Source organism: Haliaeetus albicilla, chromosome 10 (genome assembly GCF_947461875.1).
Source record: "Haliaeetus albicilla chromosome 10, bHalAlb1.1, whole genome shotgun sequence".
Classification (NCBI taxonomy): Eukaryota; Metazoa; Chordata; class Aves; order Accipitriformes; family Accipitridae; genus Haliaeetus; species Haliaeetus albicilla.
In genome coordinates, this window is record NC_091492.1 from 42,636,045 (window position 1) to 42,661,014 (window position 24,970).

Genomic DNA, 24,970 nt, shown 5'->3' on the forward strand with positions numbered 1-24,970 from the left:
CTTGAGCAAAGGGCAGTTTAAAATGATGCAAAGATGTGGGTGGGCTGAGAACAAGTAAATAAACGTGCCCATTTAATTTTTCAGGGAACGTTTTGGGTGCTGGTTCATGCTGTTGGAACTAAGCATGGCTGCAGAGTGTACTGTGCTTAGAGCAAAGCAAACGCAAGCTGCGCAGCAGCGTTCCTGGGAGTGTGTACTCTGGCTGCTCTTGAGAACCGGTGTCCTCAGCACTTCGGTTGCCTGAAAATCAAATCAGTAGAAGTGATGTATGCCTGTTCTGATAGTGTACCCTCTACTTTTTGTCTTGTGCTTCCCACAGTAGAAGGGACCAGTACAGGTTTGACTATCCTGCTCACTCTTGCATGGAAAATGCTGTCTCATCCTGTCTAAACTTGTGGTGTTAACCCTTTAGGTGTCACTTGGTTTTAGCACTAAAAAAGTCCAGCATCAGAGCACACACACACAATGACAGTAAGAATTTGCTAGGCTGCAATGCTGTTTGCCATCTCCACATCTCTGTAAAGTCTCCAAGTGGCGTACTTTATGGATGAAACTTCCTGAACACTAATGACAGCCATGCTGAGACATTTCAGGTGAATCTAACCCCATTGTCCTACCATTTCCTAAAGGGTAAACAGCATGGTTAGACACGTCCGGACGTCCTGACAACCACCTTTGCATGTTCCATGTTGTCTTTGGATTTCCAGTGCAGACGCATACGTCACATATTCATTAATGCGCTGTGAACTATTCCAACGTGTGCTCTTCGAACTGGAGTTTGTACATACGAGTGTCTTAATGTCTGAAAGAAACTATTGAGACATCGTTCAATTCTGGTATATTTGGACTGAATATTCAGGAGACTGAAAAAGAAAGCAAATTTCCCTCCAAGTAATGCCTTGGGTACCATTTTCTGCAGATGCATCCTTTGCTATGAGAGACATTGTAAACATCTATTAGAGTGGGAGCTTTCTTAAATACTTCCCAAAGCAAGGGAATACCAGGAGAGACAGTCAATGGGGTGTCTGGCCACAGAAGCCATTGAGAAATGCTTCACGAGGAGGAGGTGGAGAGAAAAGGTTAACCTGTAGTCTGTCCACTTACATGGCATTTAAAATATTTAACATCTTTACACAGATAAGGAAAATTTCTGCCTGGCAGTTAGCACATGTCCTGCAGAATGAGAGCCAGTACCCTTTAGCCTGTGTCGCTGCAGGCTATCTACAGGTTTTTTTCCTTTAATTTAGTATATGGACATAGAATGACAGCAAAAGGATTTGTGGACTCCCAAAATTCCTTTCTTTGAAATGTTTGAGTCCCTTAATCCTTATTACGGACTCCAGTCGTGCAGCGGTCCCAGGAAGCTGCGCTGTTCATGTTTTTGCTAGTCCCTTAAGAGTATATTTGCTGGAGGAGTAATAATACTAGGCATCTTTTCTTGCACAGCTTTTTTTTTTTTTAAGGCAATAATCTTTATTTTCTTTTCATAAAAAAAAAAAAGAAAACTTAGGAAGTGGTCAAGCAAAAGATCATATCAGGCTTTCAGGTAGGATTTGCCTCAATCCCTGTAGCACTGGTCTGTGGCAGAACTGTTGATGTTACTCTCCAGGCAGAGTGCCAGGTTGTACTTATTCTTCCTACACCTGCCTCTCCTTGAGGAGCCAGAGCTGTGCAAAGAGACTGATAGCGCTTAAAGCTTGTCTCGCTCTCTCCATCTTTGCCTTTCATACTAAATAAAGCCTGGGGTGTTGCCTGGGGCATACATCTTTATGCCCTAAGAGACGTGCGATTTTTATGGTTGAATCTCAATTTATTTTTCCTAGGCATTGCCTTTTTGTAGCAGAGGGATGTCTGCAATTACTTAAAAGCAAGGTGCCTTTTTTTGTCTTTAACAGCCTATTTTGGGGGTAAGATGCCATTGTGGTCAGGGAAATTCAAATCCTGTGCAGATACAGCCTCTCGGCACTCTGCAGGAACGGCAGAGACAGTTCCTCTGCATCGCCTCAGAGCCTCAGCTGAGGTCTGTTTCAGCCTGCCCAGGGACCTTTCTGTCCCAAGCACTCTGCCATCCAGCCTTGCACTGACTCCTGGGCCGCCTGAGGTGAGAGTTACCGCCCAGGTTGGGCTTCCTCCCAGAAGGCTTCTTCCCCGAGACTGTAGGAAAAGGAGTCTTGGAGTTGCCCTGTTGGTTTATTACGGAGAAGAGGGGTTCAGGAGCCTGCGGGCTCCTCAGCAGCTCCCCAGATGCCAGCTGGATTAGGGGATTAATCAGCACCATCAAAGCGGTGGTCATGGTTTGCTCTTTAATCACTGTGGTGTATAAGCATGAATTACAAGAGTAGATAAAGAGCTGCATCTGTTAGGGTTATTGGCTTTCTAACAATGTTGTTTGGGGGCAAAGACATTATTTCAAATGTTCAAGTATGAATGTCCCTTAAGTAGCTAAGTGGGAATTACTCTCTAAAGACAGCCAGCCCCCACTTCTCTTTTTACCTGTGAAATTTAGGGTTATGTATATTTTAAGTTTCTAATGTATTTAGAATTTGAAATTAACCCACCCATAGCTGTCTTGGCTACCACAATAATCTGTTTTACCAGAATAGAGCAGAGAGGTGGTAGCCTCTGTGTCCCCTTCTCCAGACCCTCACTGGTAGACGATAATGCATGCCAAACAGGAGTCGGCTCTCGTTGGGCACGCAGACCCCGTGGGTAGCTTTTAATACTGCTTGCATCAGAGAGAAGCCTTCAAAAACTGCTGCTAGCTGACATGAAGCCTGCTTATTTCAGAATAAATCTCTTTGAATCCAGTATTTTCAGTTGATGTTCTCTGAGGACCAAATCCTGCAAGCTTCCCCTCCGCCTGAAGAATTCCTAGACTTCAATAAGGGTTTTGCTTGCAGGCTTGGATACTTTGAGAGGAAACTGAGCCACGTAACTGGACATCTTAAGCAGGTTATCAAAGTTCTTCTGTTACCTTTTTCTTACAGTAGCTGTTCTGCAGACTCGCCGTTAATCTTACTAACTGGTGGGGGGAGGAGAGAGAAGTGATGTAATGTAAATGCCCCCCTCAAAAACACAGCTCTTGAGGATTTTCAGAGTACCTAAACTAAGTTGTTGAAATGAAAATTTAGACCAGTGGGATGTTAAATCACTGCCTTTTCTTTCTTTGGTACAAACCCTTCCTGCTGAGCGCACTTGCACAAGGGGAAATGCTCCATCTAGAGCTGAAGCATTAAAATTCAGGATTTTTTTTCCTCCCTTTTATTCTATTGACTGCAGAGCCAGGTGTCAGCAAACCTGCTTGCTCGCTTGATTGGAGAGGTTAGTGCTGCCAGTAACAGTACCGAGAGAGGGGGCCCCGATGTGGGAGGACCACCCCGTGGCTCCGAGTCTGATGAGAACAGCCCAGGGCAAGGCTGTGGCTTCAGCAGCACTTACTGCAGGCTGTACTTATGCAAACAGCAGGCTTTTTTAGTATGTGGTCAGGCTTCGGCCAGTTAAAATAAGGATTCATTTAACTTCTGGTGTCGTTGCTCTGTGGAAATGCTGTGGTAGCTCACATTGAAGCATTTGGACTGTTTAAATTTGTCCGAGGCTCTAAAAATCATGCTCATTTTATCCTGTTCAACATCATCCCATTCACCCTTCTCGGCAACGCTCAGAACAGGGCTTTGCTTTTCAGAGAACCTCTCAGCAAAAAGGAATAATGACCATGAAAACTGATTTGCTAGTGATTCGTGCAAGTTACTTCCCAGTGCGAGACCAGCTTGCTCTCTTGCTTTGATGTTTCCAGGTTGGCAGCCCTGCGATGTGGAAGCCAGCCTGTGGTGGTCAGCAGGAGGGTGGTAGCGTGACAAGTGTGGGGGGCCCAGGGCAGGAGGAATGAGGCTTGTGGGAGTGGGCAGGGGCTTTTAGGCTAGCTGTTTGCAGGTGACAAGAGTGGACAGGCTTGTGTCCCCTTGGAGCCCCTTCATCAGGATCCTGAGCCTAACCAGAAAGCTCAAGAGCAATGCTCGGGACAGAAAGCTGAAGATTTTTTTTTTTTTTTTTTTTTTTTTAACTAAATGTGCTGTGCAAACTTCCTCCTCTCACTTCTGTTCCTCTTTACTCACTGATTCAGAGGGCCAGTGGGAAGGGTCCTGATTTTGTAGCAGGGACAGCAAGATGTGGAAGTACCACAGTGCTTTGTGAGGGCACACGATATTCTGCTGGAAGTACATTTGTTTTGCAAATTAGGGAATTGAAATAAAAAGCTACAGCACAATTTGCCTAAAATGCTGTATAATTAGAAGGAAGAGTATGTCACAAGTGTCCTATGTTTATTAAAAATAAGAAGTGATGGAGAAGCTGTTATCTTAACTGATGCAGTTAAGATCACATCAGTAAGACTGAGACCAGTTGGCTGCTCTGTGTCAATCGATGTTTTATATTTTTAGTAAGTCAGCTTTTGCTAACAAAATTTTTAATTGATGTTTTTTCATGTAAGTCTCCCATTTCGTAATTTGAAAACCTGCTCACAAGGTTCCTAACTATAAAAAGCCACTGTGTTAGTACTGGGTTTACAGTTCACCTTTGTGACAAGCCAAACGGTTGGCTAAATTATACAGCGGTGGCTGCTGGAAAGACTAAATTAAATGGAACTGGTTTGGGATCTTGGATATTCTTGTAAAATTGTTCAGAAATAAATGTCTGAGCTCTGAGTTTTCTACCTGAAACAAACTGAAATTCTAAGAAAAGCGAAGGTACATAAAACATCAGGAGCTACCTTATGTGTCTTTTTTGACCTTTCTCTTAAGTTAAAGCAAATGTAAAGTGCTTTTCTTTTGTTTCCAGAATTACTGATTTAAAATAAGGCTTCATAAATGGCTCAAAAAGACTCCTCAAGTCAGCCTGGTGCCATTTTGTGCTTTTATTTTTCAAAAAAGCTGAAAGGATGGGACCGTACTTCTTAAATTGATTGGATTTCTTTTACTTTGACTGAACAGGAGCTTTGTTTAGTCTTCCTGTGTTCAGAAGATGCTGCATGCCTCAGCTTGCCCTGTGTGCGCTTTATTACATTAGCCATGAGCTTTGGTAGCTGTAAACAAACAGCCTTTGGATGCTGATTGAAGGGTGGCTTCCAGAAAGCTCCTCGGAGTGTGGTTTTTGGATGGTGAGGGTAGAACTGGGGCTGTAGGCTGAGGCTTCCCAGGGCAGGGGGTTTCTCCGAGGAAGGCAAAGGGGCAGCATGGGTTAGTTCATCATTTTCAGGTTATCTGTGATATTTCTGCAGTGGTAAAATCAGTGCTGTACCCGAGGTCTGATAAACCATCAACAGAAGCGCGATAGTCTGAAACATGGCAAGCGAAGGTCGCCAAACTAATCTGATGAGGCTGTCGTCTGTTCTAGGTTATACCACCCCGACTGCCCCCCCAGCGTACAGTCAGCCCGTCCAGGGGTATGGCACAGCCGCCTACGATACTAGCACCGCTACGGTTACCACCACCCAGGCTTCCTACGCAGCACCGTCCGCTTACGGCACCCAGCCTGCCTACCCAGCCTACGGGCAGCAGCCAGCAGCATCTGCTCCCACAAGGTAACATCTGGTTCCTCTTTTCCTCCTAAGGCTGCGTTTGCCCTGCTGTCGGGGAGAGCCCCAGCACACCACCAGCTGAACTGTGGCCCCCTGGTTTTGCTCACACTTTTTCTCTGCCCATTGCGCTTGAGCTTTGCTCTTGCTGCATCCGATCCCATTGCGTTTCAGGGCCGGGGGAAGCTGCGTAGGTAGGTTCTGCTCTGGCACAGTGAGTCAGCACTGTTACTGGGAGATGAGGAGAGCAACCAAGCATCAAAAATGGGCTCTTGACTCACGATGCAGAAAGAAAACGGACCAGTCTGATCTGATCTTGAGTCACGGGGTCAGGCGGGATACTGTTACGTACTGTGACTTCTTGAGTGGATGCACGTGCTGTAGACAATTTCCTTTTTAAATCTCTTATGTCTGGGCACTGCCAATAGTATATTTAGTTTAATTGTTTGCTCAGGGTATGAAAGATTTAGAATACATCATGGAAACTTGTTTAGTAGTGAGTAAAAACTGCTTTATTCATTCACCTGATGTTTGTAGCCACTGCTCCATTAAGGAAAGGCGGAGCTTGGCACACCTCTGTATCTGTCAGATTACACTTTTAAGGATGAATCCTGACATCATTTAAAATAATTTTTCCCAGCTTGTACAACAAAAGTAGCTTAATTCTTTTTACTCTGCTCTGATAAACACTTAGAGATTATAAACAGTATGGGACAAATATAAAAGAAGGGAGCACGCGAATCACGTGCAAAGGGTTCTCTTTATTTTCAGGCCTTGAGAGTTAATACTAAACATAGAATCACAGTATAGTTTGGATTGGAAGGGACCTTTAAAGGTCATCTAGTCCAACCCCCAACATCCTTTCCCTTTCATCAGATAACATATATGGGGCAATATCTGCTTGCACTGGATTCTGAACCAAACAATGGTGCATTTAACTGACAACGTGTCTGGCTGCTTTTGAGTTCATCGTTTCCAAGCGTTGTGCAAAACCAGCTCGAGCGGAGGGGTAGTGCTGCTGACCGCTTTCCTGGCCATGTCACATCCTTGACTCCGTTCTAGAGCCAAAGTCTAAATCCCTGGCCTTCAGTTTTGTAACGCAGCTGGTGAACAGAAACTGTAGTGCTCTGCGCTCTCTGTTCAGGGTGCTGCCTGGGCCTTTCCTGATGGCAGGGCAGTGTGCAAATACCCAGTCAGCAAGTGCTAAAATGTTTAGTGTTTAATGAGCATATATTAGCTGCTGCTAGAGTGACTGACACGGATGCGGTGCCAGCTTGTAATGCTACCCAAAGAAATAAATAGGTAGTGCTGTTCAGTCCTGGGGGGGGGGGAATCTGAGCGCCTTCGCTGCTACCAGAGGTGGGGGTTTGCACCAATGTTACCTTCTTGTTCAATGTTGCTCTGTAGACCCCAGGATGGCAGCAAACCAGCAGAGACCAGCCAGCCGCAATCGAGTACAACAGGCTACAGCCAGCCCAGCTTAGGGTATGGACAGAGCAACTACAGCTATCCTCAGGTGCCTGCCAGCTACCCTATGCAGCCGGTCACTGCGCCTCCCTCCTATCCTCCTACCAGGTAACTCTCCCAGCAGGGTAAGCCTCATGCAGCTTCCCTGAGAACTTTCAGGTTAGCTTGGGCAAAAGGGTTTTTCTCAAGGGATTTTAAACAGATGTAAAAGAAAGTTTGGTGCCCTGGGAGGAGGGAGGTGTGGTTCTTGTTGGTGTACTTCCTGTCGTAGGGAAGATGAGGCTATGACTGAGTGCATGAGTGTCTCTGCGTACGCACCTGCAGTAGCAAGATGTAAGGATGACAGATGTTTTTAAGAAATTTCCTAGATATAGTGACCTTTTGCTGTGTCCTTATTTGTGGCTTTGAGGAGGGGCTCACCTCTTCCCCTCAGGTGTCTTTAATATGCTGATGCTGGCTTCTAAAGTGTATGTTATGAAATTCTCAAAGCCTGCGATGTGCGAGGGGAGGCTGTTTTATTATCCATCATCTGAAAATATTTCAGTGCTGAGGCAGAAAGGGAGACTGTTTACCTGCATTGCCACTGATTTTTGCCCTGGCACTTCTACCAATAAATTGTGACCGGTTGCATGGATTTTGCTTTTAGCAGTCTACCAGGTTTGTTTTGTCTCCTGCCACCAGACTAGCCTCCATAGGGTGACTTCACCTTTTTAAATGGTTTACAACAGTACATATGGCTCATAATTGCATTACCTTCTAGTGTGAGCCAATTCTGCAGCCTAATGCACATTGCCAGTGAATTGACTCATCTTTCCATCTTTACAATGCTTTTGTCTTCCAGCTATTCCTCCACACAGCCAAGCAGTTACGATCAGAGCACTTACTCCCAGCAGAGCACCTACGGGCAGCAGAGCACCTACGGACAACAGACTAGCTATGGCCAACAAAGCAGCTACGGGCAGCAGCCGCCGCCAACTAGTTACCCACCCCAGACAGGATCCTACAGCCAGGCTCCAAGCCAGTACAGCCAGCAGAGCAGCAGTTACGGCCAACAGAGTGAGTGTGCTAAGCAGAGCCACGTGGTTGTGGAGCAAAGGGTCAGTCTCCCTTGCCTTTGCAGGGTAGGCTGTCTCTGAAGCAGGCTTGGTGTTACTTTGGGTCTAAAGCTTGCAGCTGTGTTGAAGGGAGAGCATACTGTAGCTGGGTTTTGCCCTTTCTCACTGAAAAACGGTTTGCCTGGTACTGTGGCACATGGCAATACTCCCCTCGGCGTAGCAAAGGTGACCGGGTTGTTGAAAAACACAGAAGCACAAAATACTGTTTTGGCTGGAGTGGGCAAGACTTGGTGTAAACAATTCTGTTCAGCCAGGTGGCAGCTCTGCAGAGGTCAGCCTGGTAGGGCCTAGCATAAAACTTGATTCTGCAAACGGAAGGCGGCACATCTCTCCTTAAATTAACGCTATTGCTGTAAGTGCTGTAGCAACAGCATGATTGTCAGGATTATGTTCTGGTGCTGAAGGCAGGTAAAAGGGCTTAGAAAGGGGGCAGGCAGCTTTGACCACTCTTGCCTGCAGCTCCCTAACGTGTTTGTTACAAACTTCCTCAGGCTCATTCCGTCAGGACCATCCTAGCAGCATGAACGTATACGGACAGGAATCCGGAGGCTTTTCAGGCCCGGGAGAGAACCGGAATATGAGCGGCCCTGATAACCGGGGCAGGGGAAGAGGGGGATATGATCGCGGAGGCATGAGCAGAGGTGGGCGGGGAGGAGGACGCGGTGGAATGGGGTAAGAGCAAATCTTTTCTCCTTTTATCTAATTCTGGTTTACCCATAGGATTTGAAATGGAAAGAAGGGACTGAAAGGTTGACATTCCCAACAGTACTTCCATGGGGAACATCTCTGTAGCAGCATTGCTTCTAATCCATGGAAATATTATCCTAGGGGAAATTAGGAGCAGGATCTATTATTTTTTTTTTTTTTGTCCTGCAGCTGGTTGGGCCCCGGGGGGGAATTAGGGGTATTGCTAAACCTGGAACTTTCAGCTCCCTTCGTGGTCGCACAGAGGTGAAATCCTCTGTGGCTTTAACAGTAACTCTGGATTGAACACACACAAACCTTCCGCCAGGTCCAGGAGTCACTCCCTGTGCCTCAGTAGTGGGGATCTTGACAGTTCAGGTATGTACAAGGCAGAAGGCTCGTGTCAGCCCCGTGTTACGCCGTCAGCCTCTTCACCTTAGCAGCAGCACACTGAGCTACCCCTGTAAGTGTATGGCTGGGGCAGATTGCTGCTGTCGAAGCCATGACTCTGAGTGGCCAGAACACTTAGAGCTTGGTTGGAGCGTGAAGAAAGACCCCGAGAACATAAAGAGATCTGGCTTGGCACCCACGACTGCTCCCCATTGGAGCTTTCAGGTGGTCTAAATCAGTTTCGCCATTTTAACTGATGGCAAAATCTGGTTTGGTAAACCTATGCCTTCAGGTCAGCAGTGTGTCTCCCTGTCTGTGATGTTTATTTTGATAGAGGCGAGGAAGGAGGACTAATCCCAAAGGCTCCTAAGAGAAGGAAGATGTAGCTTTGTGTGTGTTCCATCCCCTCACACCGTTGTTCAGAGCTATGCAGAGTGTCCCTAGGTGCACACTGGAGATGTGGCGTGGGATGCGCAGTGCTAGCCCTGGTACTTGGCGGGGCAGCCAGAATTGCAGCTTCTCCTCGATAGGCAACTTCTTAAGGTGTTTTACAGCCTGGTGGCAACCGGAGTTTGGCAATCGATAGTCCCATTCTGCATAGCTCTGTCGAAATGAATGGAAGTGGCATGAAATCTTTATCGGAGAAATACAACTACCAGTGTATGGTAATAGAAGAAAAAAGACTGGCTTGTGTTGGAACACATCTGGCTTGAATTGGCTCGAGTGGAACAGAGTTCCATGGTTCTGCATAAAGATTTCACCCATGATGTATTTATCTCTAATGGTTTAAAGTAGATGTAGACACTTGAAATGTCTATCATCACATCTTAAAATTTCTAGCCCCTTCAAAGCTTCTTATGCAAAAGATTTGTCATCTGTGTCTGATTTCACACCCTAATCTGAGCTTAAATTGCATACGTAGTGATTTCTACCTGACTAGACCATTACAAAGGGTCCCCTGCTTTATGGACGTAGACTTTCTGCTGTCCATAGAAAAGGTGGCCTTCCTATGAACGCCAAGGGGCAGGTAGGGGAACTCGGCCCTTCTTAGCATGCTGTGGTGATGGATTTCAGTGTCTCCAGCAGGTAAGGAGCTCGATGTTATTAACGTGCCCTTTTTCATTGACTCAATTATTTTATATTTTCATTGGCTGTTAAACATGGAAACTTTTTAACATGCTTTGTCGCATTTATATGCTACAGGTTACAAAGTGAGAGCCTTGTATACACTTCAATACTTAAAAAGTACCCGTACTCAGTACTCAGCCGGCAGCATAATGAAAAGTGGGACTAGACACGGTGTCCATATGGAGAGGAAAAATATACATAGAATATTTTTAACCAAATGTATTCATTGTATAAATGGAATCCTTCTGTAACTTTGGTAACTGCCTACTTGTTGTTTGGTAATAAAACCAGAGGAGGTATACTACTTTAGAATTGTGTAACGTTAAAAAGTGTAAACGTATATGTTTAAAAAGAGAGACATTACGTAAATGGTGTGTACTTTAACAAAAGGAGGCAAAGCTGCATGCAACAGCTTGAAACTGTGTATTGACGACGTTTTTTTTTCCAGTATTAGAGGTGCAATACTTGCTAGAAAATAAGCGGTGCTCTCCCTCCTCTGCTCATCTCCTTCCAAACAGCTTTTTGGCTCTCCAAAAAGAGCAAGAAACATCAAAATCCTTTTCAGGTGGCATTTTCCTAATTAACCAGCACTTAAAAGCAGTCTTAGCTGAACGCTTCAGCCAAAGCTTTCGATGAAAGCTGCGGCCGTCAGTTTGCATTGGCGCGTGCTGAAATCTGCCGTTCTGGTCTGTGTCCACAAAGCTGCACCCCAGGCCTTCGAGCCCCCGCTGTATTCTGTAAGTTCTCCCTCCACAGAGACTTGTTAAATTCAGTAGTGACCTGAATGTATGGCTTTATACCGAGGTTTTTAGCGGAAATGTCATCTGAACTGTGTTGTAGGTATCGCGTATGGTTGTCTCCTACCTTTTTAACTGTTAATGTCAGGGACCCGCGGGCTCGTTTCGCTCTCGTGCTGCGAGAGGCTGAGGGTGCACCTTTATGTACACACGGAGGGGAGGGAGTTGACCAGTGAACGACCCCACGATTTCTCTGAAGCAAAAGCCCAATTTGTAACGCTTGAAAACATTTTTTGCCAAGTATTGCACTGATAATACCCATACAAGTAATGCAAGGGTACCGACAGCAAAGTGGTGTCTAAAACCAGACAAGCAAGGTTGCGTATATGTAAAGGAAATTTGAGCGAGCTGCCCTGAAGAAAGGCATAGTGCCGAGATGAGAGAGAGAGAGACAGATGCATTGTTTGGAGATGTTTAGCCAGTGCCCTTCTTCCCAGTGAGCCGCAGAGGCTCAGAGCGGTACTGGCTTTGTAAAGGGAAAGGCCTTCATTTCTTCGTTTATCCCCCCAGCAGCGCTGGAGAGCGAGGTGGCTTCAATAAGCCTGGTGGTAAGTTTTTGAGCATTACAATGGATAGTGTTAAAAAAAAAAAAATTGCAGTCAGTTTTTAGAACAAAGTGTAATTTTTATTAGTTTAAGTGGTTAAAATGACATATGCATCAAGACTGTAATGGGTACTGCCGGCAATGCCTAGGGGTATGTGGTTACAGGACACAGGGTAACTTGGAAGAATTGAGCAACCACTTCTGTAATTTGGGGAAAATAAATGGTTTGGATTTAATAAATTTTTTGTAAAGTAACTTTTTATTAATGAACGTAAAACTGATTGGCCTGGTAGAGCATTTAAAAAAAAAAAAAGTGTAATAGTGGTTAATGGTTTGAAAGGCTGCTAAAAATAGCAAACCGATCACCAAGTAAAGGTGCATTGCTGATGTTTTTGCAATGCAGGTCAATTTGAGTTTAACCAGCACCATCGAATGGTGGTTATAAGTAGATAGTATTGTGTGTGTTGGTTCTTCAGCCTGCAAGGCGTGCACTAACACAGCTTCTTATGATTCTTTCCCGACTGGCAGGACACATGGAAGAAGGACCAGACCTTGATTTAGGTAATTGCCAATGACTGCTTGGACTCTCTCCTGAGCTCCTGAAATGGAGACTTCTGCGCTCGTTCTCTGCTCTGGACGAGGGCTGCGGCCGCGGGAGGCATAGCCCCACGGCGTGCCCTTCTGTAGGAGCGCGAGGATGCTCTGCCATTTGCAGTCTCTTTCTGGCCATTTCATTTATTTCTTGATTCCCCGTTCATTCGAACAGTTGGACTGGTGGAAAACCGCCTGCCTTTGTGAGATGCTTACCCTTCTCTGTGGGGAACTAGGGGGGCTTTTGGGGGAGCTGCTCTGCGGCCGTTCAGTTCAGCAGAAAGCCCTTTTCAGGCAGCTTTAGCCCGGAGCTCGTATGCGCTGGTCCAGCAGCCTCCTCTTTTGCCACCCCTGGTCTGTCGCCGTGCAGCTCTTTCCTTCCTGTTGCACAGGCGTGTCTGGAAGTTATGCGTCAGCCTTCCAGAATCGGCATGTTGCTGCGGAAAGGGGGGGTTAGCACGGGGCGGGGGGGGGGGGGGGGGGATGTCCATGTGGGAGCCCAAAGGACACGATGGTCTTCCTCGCATCCCATCTGGGATGTGTCCCGTTACAACCGAGCGGTTTAACGATGCGGTTCTCCTCGCGCTGGGTGGGTGTGGGTGTCTATCTGTCTGCAGCGGGAGAAGCAGCCAGGCAGCCAGCGGGAGGCAGGCCAGCTCGGCATCTGGGCTCGGCAGCCGGCGCTCGGCAGTGGGGCGCAGCGCGGTCCTGCCGGCCTGCGGCGAGGAGGTGGTGTGGAGCCGCCGCTCGCAGCGCCTGGGTTTTCGTGTCACTTCATAAATACGCTCATTGAGAGCAAAGCCGCAGCTGGCAGAGGGGATGACGTGATGAAAAGTACTCCGTTCTGTTGTATCGCTGCCTTTCCTCTCCCTGCAATGACACTGTGAATTATCTCCTAGGCCCACCTATGGACCCAGATGAGGACTCGGACAACAGCTCAGTTTACGTGCAAGGACTCAATGATAATGTGACCCTGGAGGATCTGGCAGACTTCTTCAAACAGTGTGGTGTTGTCAAGGTGAGGAGGAACACAGGTCGGCCTCCAGCTGGTAGGGCATGCAGGAAAGGGATTGCCTGCCTCCCCCCTGCCTGCACATTGCTCATCTCCCTTTAGCCCTTCATTTCCAGGAGCTGTCAGGTCTCTGGCTGGTTGGGCAGTAGGATAGCCACAGCCTGGCGTTGGCCTGACCTGTAGCTCAGGCTTTCCCAAAGAACCTTTGCAGGGTTTGTCCCTCAACAGCGGAATTAGGGTCTTGGAAGCACCAGCACTTACAGCCGCGGAGGAAGTGTGCCTCTGTGGATCTGCCGCTGGTGGGACAGCGTGAGGGGTCAGGGTGGCGGGGAGAGCGGAGGAGGATGTGGGGAGGCCTGTCGGGCCAGGCAGCGCTGTTCTGGACCGGTTCCTTCATTTGCTGGGTTGTTTGGGCAGTAGCTGCCGCCCATGGTAAGCCAGAGGGGCCCTTTCTTCTGCCACGGAGTTGCCAAAATGAGGCTCAGTTGTCTCAAGTCAAAAGCAGAACAGAGGAGAGTGAGTCCCCGCTCAGCTTATGGGGAGATGTGACTTGAGGTAACATTTTGCTGTCCTGCTAGATGAACAAGAGGACCGGGCAGCCTATGATAAACCTCTACATCGACAAAGAAACAGGCAAGCCGAAAGGAGATGCCACGGTATCTTACGATGACCCATCTACCGCCAAAACAGCTGTCGAATGGTTTGATGGTGAGTATGCGGGGTGTGTTTTGGGATGGAACGGCTTTATTCTAGGTTTCAAAACTAAATTCTTGTCTGACCAAAGTCAGTATATCTGTATGTGGAGGATCGTAGCCAGAGGATCTGGGTGGTCAGGCTTTTGCCTAACAAGTTCCTGGGTTTAACTGGAACAGATAAACGTGGTGCTTGGGCTGTGGTTGTCCTTGGTTGCCCAGGCTTCTGTCACCTGCTGTCTCCTGTAGCTAGAGTTTCTCTCAGTCCCATGGGTGAAATTTTGCCCTCCTGCTGTCTTTGACACTTAAGGAAAATTTTCCATGTGATGACCGACTGGGTGCGGTTGTGTGTGACACCAGGATCCGGCGAGTGCTGGACACTCACAGCGCGAAGTGATGCTCTTGCCTTTGCATTCCTCCCAGGGAAGGATTTCCAGGGGAGCAAGCTCAAAGTCACCCTCGCGCGGAAGAAGGGCCCGATGAACAGCATGCGGGGCGGGATGCCCCCACGTGAGCAGCGGGGAATGCCTCCCCCGCTCCGCGGAGGTAACGTCCAGCCCCCCGTGAAGGGCAGCCGAGCTGCGCCCTGTCCTCCAGCTGTGCCCAGCACCTCCTGGGATTAATGGAACCTTCCTTGCAGGCCCGGGAGGGCCCGGCGGCCCGGGGGGGCCCGGCGGCCCCAGTGGCCCCATGGGCCGGATGGGAGGCAGAGGTGGAGACAGAGGTGGCTTCTCCTCGAGAGGACCACGGGGATCCAGGGGAAACCCTTCCGGCGGGAGCGTCCAGCACCGGGCCGGCGACTGGCAGTGCCCCAATCCGTAGGTATCCGTATCCCGTGCTGCCCGCGCCTTCGCAGCAGCTCTGCGTGAGGCTGGCACCTCCCTAGTCACATGCATGTTGGTGACAACGGCCATCTCTTATCTCAGAGCCCCGAAGCGGGGCCCTTTTGTCTGAGGTGCTGGCTGGGACAAATCGGCCTTTCCCAAAATGACTTGCTGGGCCTTCTGAGAAAGTTCCTTTCTCCTGTCCAGAGCAGGGAGGGAGGGCTGGTGTTGCTGCCTGGGTGGCTGCGGCCAAATGAGCAGCCTGGCCGACTTGCTGCAGGTACCGTTGACCAGCTTTTGCATCTGCTCTCCTGTGAACGGCCACGCAGCGCTTCCGAGTGTTACTGAGCCAGGAACGGCTTCCCTCCCAGTCTTTGCTAACTGGTGTTTTTGCCCAGGGGATGCGGAAACCAGAACTTCGCCTGGAGAACAGAGTGTAACCAGTGCAAGGCTCCCAAACCAGAAGGGTTTCTTCCACCCCCTTTCCCCCCTCCAGGTATGTGCGTGGAAGAGTTCACGGTGGGGCTGGAGCCCCCCAGGTTTCCAGCGAGCTGCCCTAAGCCCACGTTGGGGCTCCTCGGGGGGGCGGCTCTTTCCAGCCCCAAGAGCTACTGGGGCTTTGTCCCTCCTTGAGCCGCAAAATGCAGGCCCGGCCCTCCGTCTCTCCCAAGCTTCCTAGCTCTTCTTGAACTGCCGAGGCTCTTCCTCGGGGCCGTCTTCAGCACTTCTGTTCCCCAAAGCACCGCTTTCACCTTGTTAGGCAGCGCCCTCTTAACAGCCCTGTCTCCTGGCTCTGTGCTGGGTGAGGCATGCCTGCCACCCTCCCCTGCAGCCTTGGTTGCCCTCGGGGTGCCCAACCGCTCCTGGACCTTCTCCCGGCGCTGGATGTGCTGGGTTCATCGGGGCAGGGTTTGACGGGCCAGAGGAGCGTCTGGAGCGGGCCGGCTCTCCCTTCGGAGCGCTCTGAGCCTCTTCTCCTCTCTCCCAGGCGGAGACCGCGGCAGAGGCGGCCCCGGGGGGATGAGAGGCGGCCGAGGAGGTGGCCTCATGGACCGCGGGGGACCCGGCGGCATGTTCAGAGGTGGCCGCGGTGGTGGAGACAGAGGTGGATTCAGAGGAGGACGGGGTATGGATCGAGGTGGCTACGGAGGAGGTGGCCGGCGAGGAGGAGGAGGACCCGGGGGCCCCCCGGGACCCCTGATGGACCAGATGGGAGGCGGGGGCAGAGGTGGACGGCGTGGAGGACCGGGAAAGATGGACAAGTATGTACTGGGGGGACGGAGAGTGGCTGGGCGGGGGGGAGCTGAGCCTCTACTGGGGAAGGGGCAAACCCCAAAGCTCCGTCACTGGGGAAAGGGGAGGGGGTGGCACCGGGGCCCTGCTCCTTCCCCCCCCCAGCACCCAGGTTCGGTTTGGGTGGTGGGACGAGGACCCTTCCCCAGCCCGGGGGCGGGACGACGGACAGACACCCTGGGGCCCCGCGACTGACCCGGCCTCTCCCTCCCCTCGCAGGGGCGAGCACCGCCAGGAGCGCAGAGACCGGCCCTACTAGAGACGGAGCCCGCAGAGCTGCATTTACTACCAGATTTATTTTTTAAACCAGAAAAATGTTTTAAATTTATAATTCCATATTTATAATGTTGGCCACAACATTATGATTATTCCTTGTCTGTACTTTAGTATTTTTCACCGTTTGTGGAGAAACATTAAAACCAAGTTCAACGGTAGCGTGCCGAGTTATCTTTTTTTCCCCCCCCTTCTTTTAAAAACGGTTGTTTAAGGAAAAAATTACCCTGCGTGCTCCCCCCCCCCTTGTCGTGAGCATGCTGTGCGCAAACCCCGGGGGTGGCGATGGACTGTAATGATGTTAACGGTTGTGATGGTTTTTTAAAAATAAAATTCCCGATGTTTATAACCGCACCACTTCTGGCCTCTCTTGAGAGCATCCCGGGGGGGGGGGGGGACGACGACACAGGACGGACATGGATGGGTCCCTCTGTCCTGCACCTTCGGGGTGGAAGTGCCCCCACCCACAGCTGCAAGACCCCTCAATGCCCCCCCCCCCCCCCCCAGGCTGGAGCAGGGCTGGCTGCGCCCCCATACCCGTGGGGGGAGCCAGTCCCCCCCACACCCACTCGGGGTGCAGTCATGCCACTGCAGGCGAGCAGCTGTGCTGCCCCGTGCCTCAGTTTCCCCACCTCCCTCCTCTGCTGGGTCTGCGCTCCTGGGAGTGGGGGCCCGATCCTGCCCCCCCCCCAGGCTGGGTGCTTGGGGGGGGGTGGGAGTGTGCCCCCCCCCGCCCCCCGTGTCACATCACACCCGGGCTGTGGGAGGCAGGGTGTCTGTCGCGGTGTGTCGCTATGTCGCCGTATGCCCCCCCCGCGCCGTGTCCGTGTCCCGCGTGTCGGCCCGCCCCCGCCCGCCGTTCCCGTCCCGGCCCTTTCTGGGCCGCCTCCAACTTCCCGGCCGGGGCGCGGCGGCGGCGGCGGGCGCTCTCCGCTCCCGATCCCGGTCCCGGTCCCGGTCCCGGTCCCCTCCGCTCCCGGCGGCGGATGGCGGCGGGGGCTGCGCGGAGCCGGGCGGCGGCGGCGGCGGCGGCGGCGGGGCCCCCCCGGCGCTCAGAGCCGCGGCCCGGCCCGGAGCGGGGAGCGGGCGGGCGGCGCGGCCCGGCCCGGCGGTAGCGGAGCGCGGAGCCGGCGGTGAGTGCGGGGGGGAATCGGGGGGGGATAATGGGGGGGTAAGAGGGGAGCGGCTGGCCCTGTGCCCCCCCCCCGCGCGTCCCCACCCGCGTCCCGTTTCCCTCCCCCCCCCCCGCACAAGTCGGCATCTGCCTCGCAGGTGCTGACTGTCGCCCAATCGGCCCCCCCCAGACAGACAGACAGACCGACCACCCCGGGGAAGGGCCCCCCGGGCAGGAGAACCCCCCCCCCCCCTCCGGCAGAGAGGACCCCCCCCTCCAGCAGAGACCCCACCCGAGGGAAGGACACCCCCCCCCAGGACAGAGCAGCCCCCCCCGCGGCAGCAGGGACACCCCCAGGGAAAGGGACACCCCCCCCCCCAGGGTGTGGGGCTGGGGACAGGAGTGGGGGGGACACTAGGGCTCCCCCCCAGCATGGTGTGGGGGGGTTCACCAGTTCAGCCCCACGGCTGAGCACTGGGGCCCAACACCCCCCCCCAGGGCAGGCACTGGGGTTGGTAGTGGGGGGGGCTCTCCCTGCCCCTGGTGTGGGGCACCCCTGCTGGCACCGCAGTCCCTTGGGGGGGTCACCTGTTCATGACCCCACGGTGGTGACACCCACCATGACTGGGCAGCTTTTTGGCGGGGGGGACGACGACAGTCCTCTCTGCCGCAGGCCTGGGGCTTGGGGGGGCATTGGTGACAAGTGACTCATTAACCCGGGGGGGGGGGTGGCAGAGAGGACAGGGTGCGGGTGGGGGGCATGGGGGTGTGTGTCCAGTGCTGCGGGTCCTGGGGGGGGGGGGGGGTGCCCCTCCTGCCCACGGGCAAGGGGTGGGTGGGGGAAACTGAGGCACAGAGGGGCCACCAGGGCGGGGAGGGGGAACACACAGCAGGTGGCCAAATTCTGCCTGGGGAGGAGCTGCTGGGGGGGGGGGGGGGGGGGGGGCGGGGTGTTGCCTGCCCACGTCTGCCTGTAACAGTGCCCTTTAACCCCCCCAACCCCGCCCCTGGCAGGCAGCTCGCCATGGCCGACCCGAGCCACATCCAGTCGGCCGCTTCCAAGAGCATCCGTCCCTTCCGCTCCAGCGAGGAGTACCTGGAGGCCATGAAGGAGGACCTGGCCGAGTGGTTCAACACCCTCTATGACCTGGACATCCAGGTGGACACCTTCCTGGAGAGCCTGGAGACGGGTTGTCACCTCTGCCGACACGCCAACAATGTCAACCGCATCGCCCTGGACTTCCAGCAGCGGCACCCCGAGGTGGCTGCCCATATGCGTGTCCCCCAGAACGAGGTCATCTTCCAAGCCAAGAACGTGGTGCCGGGTTCCTTCATTGCCCGGGATAACGTCTCCAACTTCATCCAGTGGTGCCGGCAGGACCTCGGCATCCAGGACGTCCTCATGTTCGAGACCAATGACTTGGTGCTGAAGAAGAACGAGAAGAACTTTGTCCTCTGCTTGTTGGAGGTGGCCAGGAGGGGCTCCAAGTTTGGCATGCTGGCCCCCATGCTGATCCAAATGGAGGAGGAGATCGAGGAGGAGATGAGGGACCAAATGGCCTACGGCGTGCTGGGCACGCGCCAGGAGAGCCGGGACCCCCAGGCGCCCGCCTACCCCAGCAGGGCCCGGCCCATCGCCCTCTGCGACCTGAAGAACCTGGACGAGCTGGTGAGACACGTGCCCCTGGGAGCCCTGGGCTTGGGTGAGGGCCTTTATGGCTGCTCTATGGTCCCTGGGAGGTCCCCTCTGTCTGCCCAACAGGCTGCTCTATGGTCCACGGGAGGTCCTCTCTGTCTGCCCGATGGGCTGCTCTGTGGTCCATAGGAGGTCCTCTCTGTCCACCCAACCAGGCCCACTGCAGCCCATGGGATGTCCTTCTCTACGCACCCAACCAGGCTCTCGGTGGCCCATGGGAGGTCCTCTCCAGCCACCCAACCAGGCTCTCCGTGGTCGATGGGAGGTCCTCGGCCGCCCAGCCACCCCCCCGCCCCCGTGCCCTGTGGGGCCTCCTGATGTCAGGACAGGGTTATTTTGGTGGCCGTGGCCATAATCACAGGGAGGACACGGGTGTCACCTCCACCCCTGCCACTTCCTCCCTGCAGCGGGGGGGGCGGGCACACAGTGGTCCCCACCCCAGGAACCTGCTCCTGCCCGGATCTGTCCCTCCTCCTCCCAGCACCTTGGGGCTGGTGTCCCCAGGGACAGACAGACAGATGTGGGGACATCCTGGCTGCTCACAGCCACGATTCAGGGTGTTGAGAAGCAGGGCGGGGGGGTCCCGTCCGCAAGCTGGGGTGTAGGGACCCCCCGCCCCGGGGCCAGGAGGCTCAGGAGGGATTAAAGCCGGGCTGGGTGCAGGATCCGGCCCGCGCGCGAGGCAGCAGATTAATACAGGGACGGGGGGGACATGGGGAGGGGATGGGGGGGGACAGGGGGGGTCTGCCCTCCCCTCACTCCCTAAGCTCAAAGCTGTTTTTTAATTGAAACCCCAATTCCTCATTAAGTAAGTAAGTCCCACAGCAGCCATACTCTGGGGGGGGGGGGGGAGCATCCTGCACCCCCTCTCCACCCAGTGCTGCTGCAAAGGGTGTCCCCCCCCACCTCCTGCTATTGCCCCCCCCTCAAGCCCCCCCAGCCCCCCTGGCTGGGCACTGCCAACCCCGGCTGCATTTTTCCGGGCTGCGTAATTCCTCGCCATCGGCTTTTATGGGCAGCACTGGAGCTGGGGAGGAGCCTGATGGTGCCGGATCTGGCCCGTCCCCCCCCACTCCCCGGATGGCAGCAGGGTCAGGACCCCCCCCCACCTCACTGCAGCCCCCCCCATCCTCCCGTGCCTCAGTTTCCCCAGTTGGGGCTGACCTTGCCACTCGGCTGCTGCCCCGGATGGGAACCGGAGCGGCCGGATCCTGACCTGGCTGGACCCCTGCGATGGGCAGAAAGGCAGAACTGAAAAAAAAAAAAAAACAAACAAAAGAGGAATTATAAAAAAAAACCCCACCAAATTTAGGGGTGAGGGAGGCAGTGCTGTGCCCCCCCCCTGCCCCCCCCCGGGCCGGGGCAGGATGCGGCCGCGTCCCCACGTCCCCCCATGGCTCCCTGCCTAATCCCTGACGTCAGCCCCGGCCAGGCCGCGGGCAGGATGGCCGCCCCAGATAGAGCAGGCAGCTGGCGAGCAGGCAGCTGACGAGCAGGCAGCCGACGAGCAGGCAGCACTGTCTGGCAGCCCCACGGCAATGGGGGGGGGGGGTCCTCCTGGCCGGCCCCCCCAAATCCTCCCTTTGGCTTTTTATCAGTGCCGAATGTTAAAGTTGGGGGGGGCTTTGACCCTTTTCTGTTGGTGGATGTGGGATGCAGTGGGGCACTGGAGGTCCCTGCCCCATAGCGGGGTGCTGGGGCGGGGGGCAAATCCCCTGTGGTTCAGGGGCCAGTGGGGGGTGTTGGGGGGGGATGTTGCCTCCTCCTTCCCAGTTTTTGGGCAGCTCTGAGCTCCCCACACCCGGGGGTCCCAGAGCGGGTGAGCTCCAGAGAGTGGGGCTGGCAGCAGATGAAGAGAGTTGTGCCCATTCTCAGCCTGCTCGGGGGTGGCCGGCCATGGGAAGCCCCCCAGGCCCCTCTCCCACGGTGTGTGGGAGCTGTGGGTGCTCCCCACCGCCTGGGGCTGCGGTGGGAGCTGCCAGCTTGGGCTCCCACGTGAACCCACCCGGCTGCTTTCCGGCAGGTACAGGCAGCACGCTGCCCATGGGCCTGCCCCCTCAAGCAAGCACAGGCAGGAGGAGGGGAGCTGCCAGACTTGGGGGGGGGGGCGGGGGCACAGCATCCTCACCACAATGGGTGCAGCCGAGAGGCCGGGACCAAGCTGGATCCCCTATCTCCATGGGCTCTATATACAGCCCTTCTGCGTGCACCTATCTATAGGGGCTGGCCCTATAGCTGGGGGTCCACGCCCCACTGACCCCTCCCCTCTCTGCCATCAGGTGCGGGAGATCCTGGGCTGCTGCTCCTGCCCCTCGCAGTTCCCCATGGTCAAGGTCTCCGAGGGTAAATACAAAGTGGGCGACTCCAGCACACTCATCTTCGTCCGAGTAAGAGCCGCCGCCACGTCTCTCGCCTCATCGTGTCCCCCCTCTTACGCCGGGACCCCCCCCCCCACCTTCCTCCTTCCCCCACTCCTTGGCACAGTGGGCACCCATCCTGAGGGACCCTGCAGCGGGGTGGGCCCTGAGCTGAACTTACTCCCTACAAGCTGCTCCACGTTGGGTACAAGGGGGGGCCATTCGCGGCCGGCACATGTAGGTCTGCCGCCCTGGGAGCAGGCTGGCTTTTTGGCCACGTCCTGGGGGACAGGCAGGGCAGGCAGGGTGACGGACACTGGGCTGCCCACAGGTGCTGAGGAGCCACGTGATGGTGCGTGTTGGTGGCGGCTGGGACACACTGGAACATTACCTGGACAAGCACGACCCATGCCGGTGCTCCTCCCTCTGTGAGTGCCCCCGTGGGATGTCGGGGCCCAGGGACCCCCACCCACCACCCCCAGCCCTCCGACCCCCACCCCCTGGCCGGTGCCACCCCACCTCACTGCGTTTCACCACTCCTGGCTCTGCGTGGGGCTCCTTTCCCTGGGGCTGGGCTGCTCGGGGCACTGATCCGGCTGAAAGGGGAAAAGGGGAGTGAGGAAAGGTGGGATTTTGGAGACAAATTAATTCCCGAGGTGATTAACCCACAGCCTGGGAAACCCTGGCTGGAAAAGCCAGGTGCCGGCGCTAATGTGAGGGTGGGGGTGGCTGACGAGAGACATCCCCCCCACCCTGACCTCCTGGCATCTCTCTCTGTTTCCAGCTCACCGCCTGCCCCAGCCCCGCGCCCCAGGCTTCTCCCCCACGCCCCGCGCCCCCAGCCCCAGCACCCCCCGCCGCCCCCGCGCAGCCGGCACCCACTCGGCCGGTGGGGACAGCAACCACGCCAGAACGGAGCGGGGCAGCCACCAACCGAAAGGCATCGGGGACACGGGCATCCCGAAGCCACCGTCCGGCACCAAACAGGAGGGTTTGCCCCCACGGGGGGGTGGCCAGGCTCCCCTGCCCACCTCTGCCAGCCCTTCGAGGAACCCCGCTGAGCCACGGGGAGCCGGCACGCTCAGGTAGGGCACCCGTGGGTGCTGCCCAGCCCAGCTGAGGACCCCACACCGCCTCCCAGGCCTCAGCCCCACGGCAAGGCCTCAGCCCCAGGGCAAGGCCTCGGCCCCACAGCAGGCCCCAGCCCCACGGCGGGGCGAAAGCCCCGCCGTGGGGCTGGGGCCTGCTGTGGGGCAAAGGCCTGCTCTCCCTTGAGGGAACCAGCCCTGCTAAACCAGCTCTACCCCATCCCTGCCCCACGCCACTCGTGTTCTGGGCTCCCCACACCATTCCCCCCCCCCAACCTCCGCCACGGCCTCTTCCCGCAGCTGCCAACGCGCATGCGCGACGCGCGGCGGGGCGGGGCCTGTCGCAGGCACGCCCCCCGGCAATGATTGGCGGGTGGGGCGGACTGCCCCCTGGTGGCGCGGGGCGGGGGGGCAGCGCGGGAAAGGGCGTGCGGGGTGGTGGGGGTGTAATGGGAGGGAATGGGAGGGCAATGGGGGGGTGTAATGGGAGGGGAATGAGGGGAATGGGGGGGCAATGGGAGGGTGTAATGGGAGGGGAGTTGGGGGGCGATGGGGGGGATGCAGTGGGGGGTGCAATGGGGAGGGCAATGGGGGGGGCAATGAGGGGAATGGGGGGCAATGGGAGGGTGTACTGGGAGGAGAGTTGGGGGTGATGGGGGGGCAACGGGGGATGCAATGGGGAGGGCAATGGGGGGGGCAATGGGAGGGGAATGGGGAGGGCAATGGGGCATCCGCTGCCCCCCCCAGTCCCCCCTACCCCCCACCCTGAGCCCCCTCTCCACCCCCCCCCAGGCCCCGTGACCCCGCTCCCACCCGCGCCCGCCGCTGCTCGGGCGACAGCGATTCCTCAACCTCCTCCGCCCAGAGCGGACCCCCGGCCCCGCGGGACGGGGGGACCCCCCGCCGTCGAGAATCCAACCGCGGGGTCCCACCGCAACTTCCCCGCGACGTCGGACCCTCCCCGGCCGGACGAACGGTTCCGGAGGAGCGCGGCCGTTCGAGGGTCCCCAACGGACCCGGCCGTGCCCCGCCGCGTGCCCGCAGCCACGGCCGCCCCGGCCCCCAGCCCCTGCTCCTCATCAGCCGCCGACGGGACGGCCAGCACTCCTGGACGAGGGCAGAGACCCCCTCCCGGCCCGGCAGCCCCGCTCGTAGCCGGACCCCTTCCCGCCCGGCCACCCGCAGCCCCGCTCCCACCCCGCGTCGTTCCTCCCTGGAGGAAAGTGTCGGGGGGCGACGGGTGGGGGGGTCCGCAGAGACCCCCCATGGCGGCGGAGCCGGGGAGGCCTTGCAACGGGAGCTGGAGGAGCTGGCGAGGCGGCTGCGGGCCCCGCTGCGGCTGGAGCCCGGCCAGGAGCAGCAGCTCTTCCGTCGGCTGGAGGAGGAGTTCCTGGCCAACACCAGGATGATGGAGGAGCTGGAAGACGGGGAGAACCCCCCCGCGCCCCCGCTGCCCCCCGGCACCACCGCTGCCGCCGACTCGGCCTACTGCTCCTCCAGCTCTTCCTCGTCCTCCCTCAACGTCTTCGGCAAGCACGGCCTCCCCGCCGAGGACGGACGGCGGAGCGGGAACGGGGTCGGCCCCCCGCCGATGGCGGCCCCCGAAATGGCAGACGCCGGCCGCCGGCCGGCCCTCTCCAGCTCCTCCGATGAAAGCAGCTGCTTCCCGGCCTCTTGGGACGCCCGGGAGACGCGGGGGGGCCCCGAGTCCGACACCGACTGGGCGCCGGGGGAGGACGACCTGACGGAGACGGAGGAGACCCCCGCCACGGCGGACGGCCCCCCGGGCTTGCCGGGGGTCCCCGAGCCGGTGCCTTCCCTCCCCGCGCCGCCCCCGCGGCCCTGGGCCAAGCCCCGGCTGGACACGCAGCCCCACAAGAAGCCCTCCAGGATCCCCACCCCGAGGGGCTACGGGGCGGCCCCCCCCCGGCCCCCCCCCGGCAGCCCCAAGCCCGGGGAGCGCAAGTCCTGGGGGGCTCTGCAGAGCGTCCTCTCCTCCTTCCTGGAGCCCGCCTGGGTCCCGCGGGAGCGCGAGGGGCTGGAAGAGGACGCCTGGCCATGAGTCGCCCAGCTTGGTGGCCGTGGGTGGCAGGCAGGATGGGGAGAAGCCCCCAGCAAACAACCCCCCCCCCCCCGGCCACCCCCCGGGGACGTGACGGAGCTGCTGCTGCTGCTGCTGCTGCTGGTGATGGCACCCGCACGGAGACACCCCCTGGCCGGGTGACCACTACGGATCCGGGGAGCCGGTGACTGTTGGCAGTTGGGGTCTGCAAGGAGGAGCCCCTGGCCCCAACCAGGGGCAAAGGGCCCCAGACGAGCCCCCGGTCCCATGGGGA

At 56.1% G+C, this 24,970-nt stretch overlaps 2 protein-coding genes and 1 long non-coding RNA gene across 4 annotated transcripts; 2 read left to right on the plus strand and 1 right to left on the minus strand.

The window, feature by feature from the left end:
* Window positions 1–2,698: 2,698 nt before the first annotated feature.
* EWSR1 (EWS RNA binding protein 1) lies at window positions 2,699–16,733 on the plus strand. Of its 2 annotated transcripts, none has more exons than XM_069795354.1 (14): window positions 2,699–2,952; window positions 5,389–5,575; window positions 6,977–7,144; window positions 7,878–8,092; window positions 8,643–8,823; window positions 11,661–11,698; window positions 12,223–12,255; window positions 13,185–13,303; window positions 13,876–14,005; window positions 14,413–14,535; window positions 14,630–14,807; window positions 15,212–15,309; window positions 15,802–16,075; window positions 16,326–16,733. In XM_069795354.1, exons 3-14 carry the CDS (start codon window positions 7,104–7,106, stop codon window positions 16,363–16,365), a joined length of 1,470 nt encoding a protein of 489 aa, XP_069651455.1. In that variant the 5' UTR covers window positions 2,699–2,952; window positions 5,389–5,575; window positions 6,977–7,103; the 3' UTR covers window positions 16,366–16,733. The 2 variants fall into 2 exon arrangements, with proteins under 2 accessions (XP_069651455.1, XP_069651456.1); XM_069795355.1 differs by having other exon boundaries at window positions 11,664–11,698.
* Window positions 16,734–16,979: 246 nt separating this feature from the next.
* Window positions 16,980–24,848, plus strand: GAS2L1 (growth arrest specific 2 like 1). The gene is made up of 6 exons (XM_069795353.1): window positions 16,980–17,512; window positions 18,508–19,162; window positions 21,469–21,576; window positions 21,878–21,974; window positions 22,331–22,631; window positions 23,427–24,848. The coding sequence occupies exons 1-6, from the start codon at window positions 17,184–17,186 to the stop codon at window positions 24,694–24,696; spliced, it is 2,760 nt and encodes a 919-aa protein (XP_069651454.1). The 5' UTR covers window positions 16,980–17,183; the 3' UTR covers window positions 24,697–24,848.
* LOC138687514 (uncharacterized) lies at window positions 18,782–22,314 on the minus strand. The gene is made up of 3 exons (XR_011326709.1): window positions 22,066–22,314; window positions 20,354–20,440; window positions 18,782–18,919 (listed from the first exon to the last, which is right to left on the minus strand). It is a non-coding gene; the product is annotated as an uncharacterized lncRNA (long non-coding RNA).
* Window positions 24,849–24,970: the final 122 nt, after the last annotated feature.

What these genes read in the sequence shown, in the direction of transcription:
- EWSR1 (XM_069795354.1), top strand. Translation starts at nt 7,104, where the DNA reads ATGCAGCCGGTCACTGCGCCTCCCTCCTATCCTCCTACCAG. An exon ending in CAGCAGTTACGGCCAACAGA is followed by an intron (nt 8,093 to 8,642) that starts GTGAGTGTGCTA and finishes AAACTTCCTCAG; the next exon opens with GCTCATTCCGTCAGGACCAT. An exon ending in GCCTCCCCCGCTCCGCGGAG is followed by an intron (nt 14,536 to 14,629) that starts GTAACGTCCAGC and finishes CCTTCCTTGCAG; the next exon opens with GCCCGGGAGGGCCCGGCGGC.
- GAS2L1 (XM_069795353.1), top strand. Translation starts at nt 17,184, where the DNA reads ATGCCCCCCCCGCGCCGTGTCCGTGTCCCGCGTGTCGGCCCGCCCCCG. An exon ending in AGCGGAGCGCGGAGCCGGCG is followed by an intron (nt 17,513 to 18,507) that starts GTGAGTGCGGGG and finishes CGCCCCTGGCAG; the next exon opens with GCAGCTCGCCATGGCCGACC. An exon ending in GCACACTCATCTTCGTCCGA is followed by an intron (nt 21,577 to 21,877) that starts GTAAGAGCCGCC and finishes GGCTGCCCACAG; the next exon opens with GTGCTGAGGAGCCACGTGAT.